This window comes from Myotis brandtii, unplaced genomic scaffold (assembly GCF_000412655.1).
Source record: "Myotis brandtii unplaced genomic scaffold, ASM41265v1 scaffold500, whole genome shotgun sequence".
NCBI classification, from domain to species: Eukaryota; Metazoa; Chordata; class Mammalia; order Chiroptera; family Vespertilionidae; genus Myotis; species Myotis brandtii.
Window position 1 is genome coordinate 1,693,579 of NW_005369062.1, and position 1,547 is coordinate 1,695,125.

The following is a 1,547-nucleotide window of genomic DNA, read 5'->3' on the forward strand; positions in this document are numbered from 1 at the left end:
ATGTATCAGTGGCTATAGTTGAATTGGTTAATTCATTAGAAGGTTTTAACGGAATACAATTTTTTCCCATTGTTACATTATTTTTGCTCCTTGTAGGTCTATGGACATTTTCTTTATCAGCCTAAAAGAGTAATTTGAAACAAATTAGTATTTCAGAATTCATTTCTTTCAGAAAGAGTTTAGGAGAAGGAAAGGGGGGAAAGGGGCAGTTTTGAGGACTATGTCCATATCTTACCATTTCTGTCTTAAGTTTCAGAACTTTTGTCTCTTCTTGGACCAGACCTTCAGATGTCATCATTCCCTCGTTTCTACTACTTAAAAAAATAAAAATAAGAGAATTTTAAACCCCATACCAAAGAGGGTTTCCTTTTTTGGGGAAGGGATGGAAAAATATTAACCATTACCTGACTTCATAATTTTAAATTGACCTAAGTGTAGGGAGCTGCTCTAGAGTCAAGCCTTGGGCTGACCTGTGGCAGGACACAAACAAGTCCCAGCCTGGAGGGCAGAGCTCTCCTAGCATAATTAAGCCTGACCTTTAGCCCTCCCTAATTCCTTCCTAAGTAGCTAATGGGTTGTGGAAGGTGCAGCAAGTGTTGCCAAAACAAGATCATTTGTATACATGTTAATCTACCCTTGTTTTAATCAGACTATAAAATAAAGCATGGGCTTGCAGGGTGGGTCTTTTGTGTCCTCATCCAGGCACGGGAGATCCACCGAGCCCCAGCTGTATTCTTTTGTCTGTCTTTTCTTCAATCCTTCACCGCCCCTCCTCAGGTTCACCCTTGGCCATGCTGGCATGGTACACCTAAGAACTGAGAGGTTTATTTGTCCTAAGCAAAACTTTTATTATTTGACTTAAACTCCTTTTTACATATTTAGACTGGTTAGTATAGATTGTGAGAATCTTTTAGCAAGGAAAAAACAGGGTCAATTAGATGCCATTGATTCTAAGATAAAGCTCAAGTTCAGAGATGTAAAAATGTGAAAAAAGTACATTTTAGCATAAAATATTTACAATCTATAGAGCTGATAATTTTGGTTGTACTGCCTTTCACATCTATTTGCTTAGTCTGCTTGGAGAAGAAGCAGAACTTTGAAATAGCTTGTACCACCCATTTTCAATGATGGCAGAGAAGGATCAAAATGTGCTACTGAACTGGGTATATTGGTAGCTAGTTTCTGAGTATAGGTCCTTCTCATTCCTTCCAGGCATTGCCAGCGGCCTAGAGCACAACAACATCTCTCAATTTTAAGCTCCTGTATTCAATTCCTGATGGCAAATACTCCTCTTGTTACTACCTGGCCTGCTGTTTGGTGTGGGTGGGAGATGATGCTCAGGGTCAACCTGCCAGGTTGCTCCCAATGTGGTACCTTCATTAATAAGACCACTTATTGATCTCAGATTCTATTACTTCTGGGATTACAATATACTGTGATAATATCTCATTGACAAAATTAGAAGCAATCTTAATTTTTTTGGTTAATCCTCACCCAAGGATATTTTTCCCATTGCTTTTTTTAGAGAGGGGCAAGGGGGAAAGGAA

The 1,547-nt window shown here is 39.0% G+C and overlaps 1 protein-coding gene across 1 annotated transcript in view; it reads right to left on the bottom strand.

Moving 5' to 3' along the window:
• Positions 1-1,547, bottom strand: part of CKAP2 (cytoskeleton associated protein 2) — a 17,656-nt gene that overhangs the window by 13,060 nt on the left and 3,049 nt on the right. Inside the window, exons 3-4 of the mRNA XM_014548290.1 lie at positions 236-314; positions 2-121 (exon numbers count right to left, since the gene is read on the bottom strand). Of these exons, the coding sequence (XP_014403776.1) occupies positions 2-121; positions 236-314 (199 nt within the window). The remainder of the gene's footprint in view (position 1; positions 122-235; positions 315-1,547) is intronic.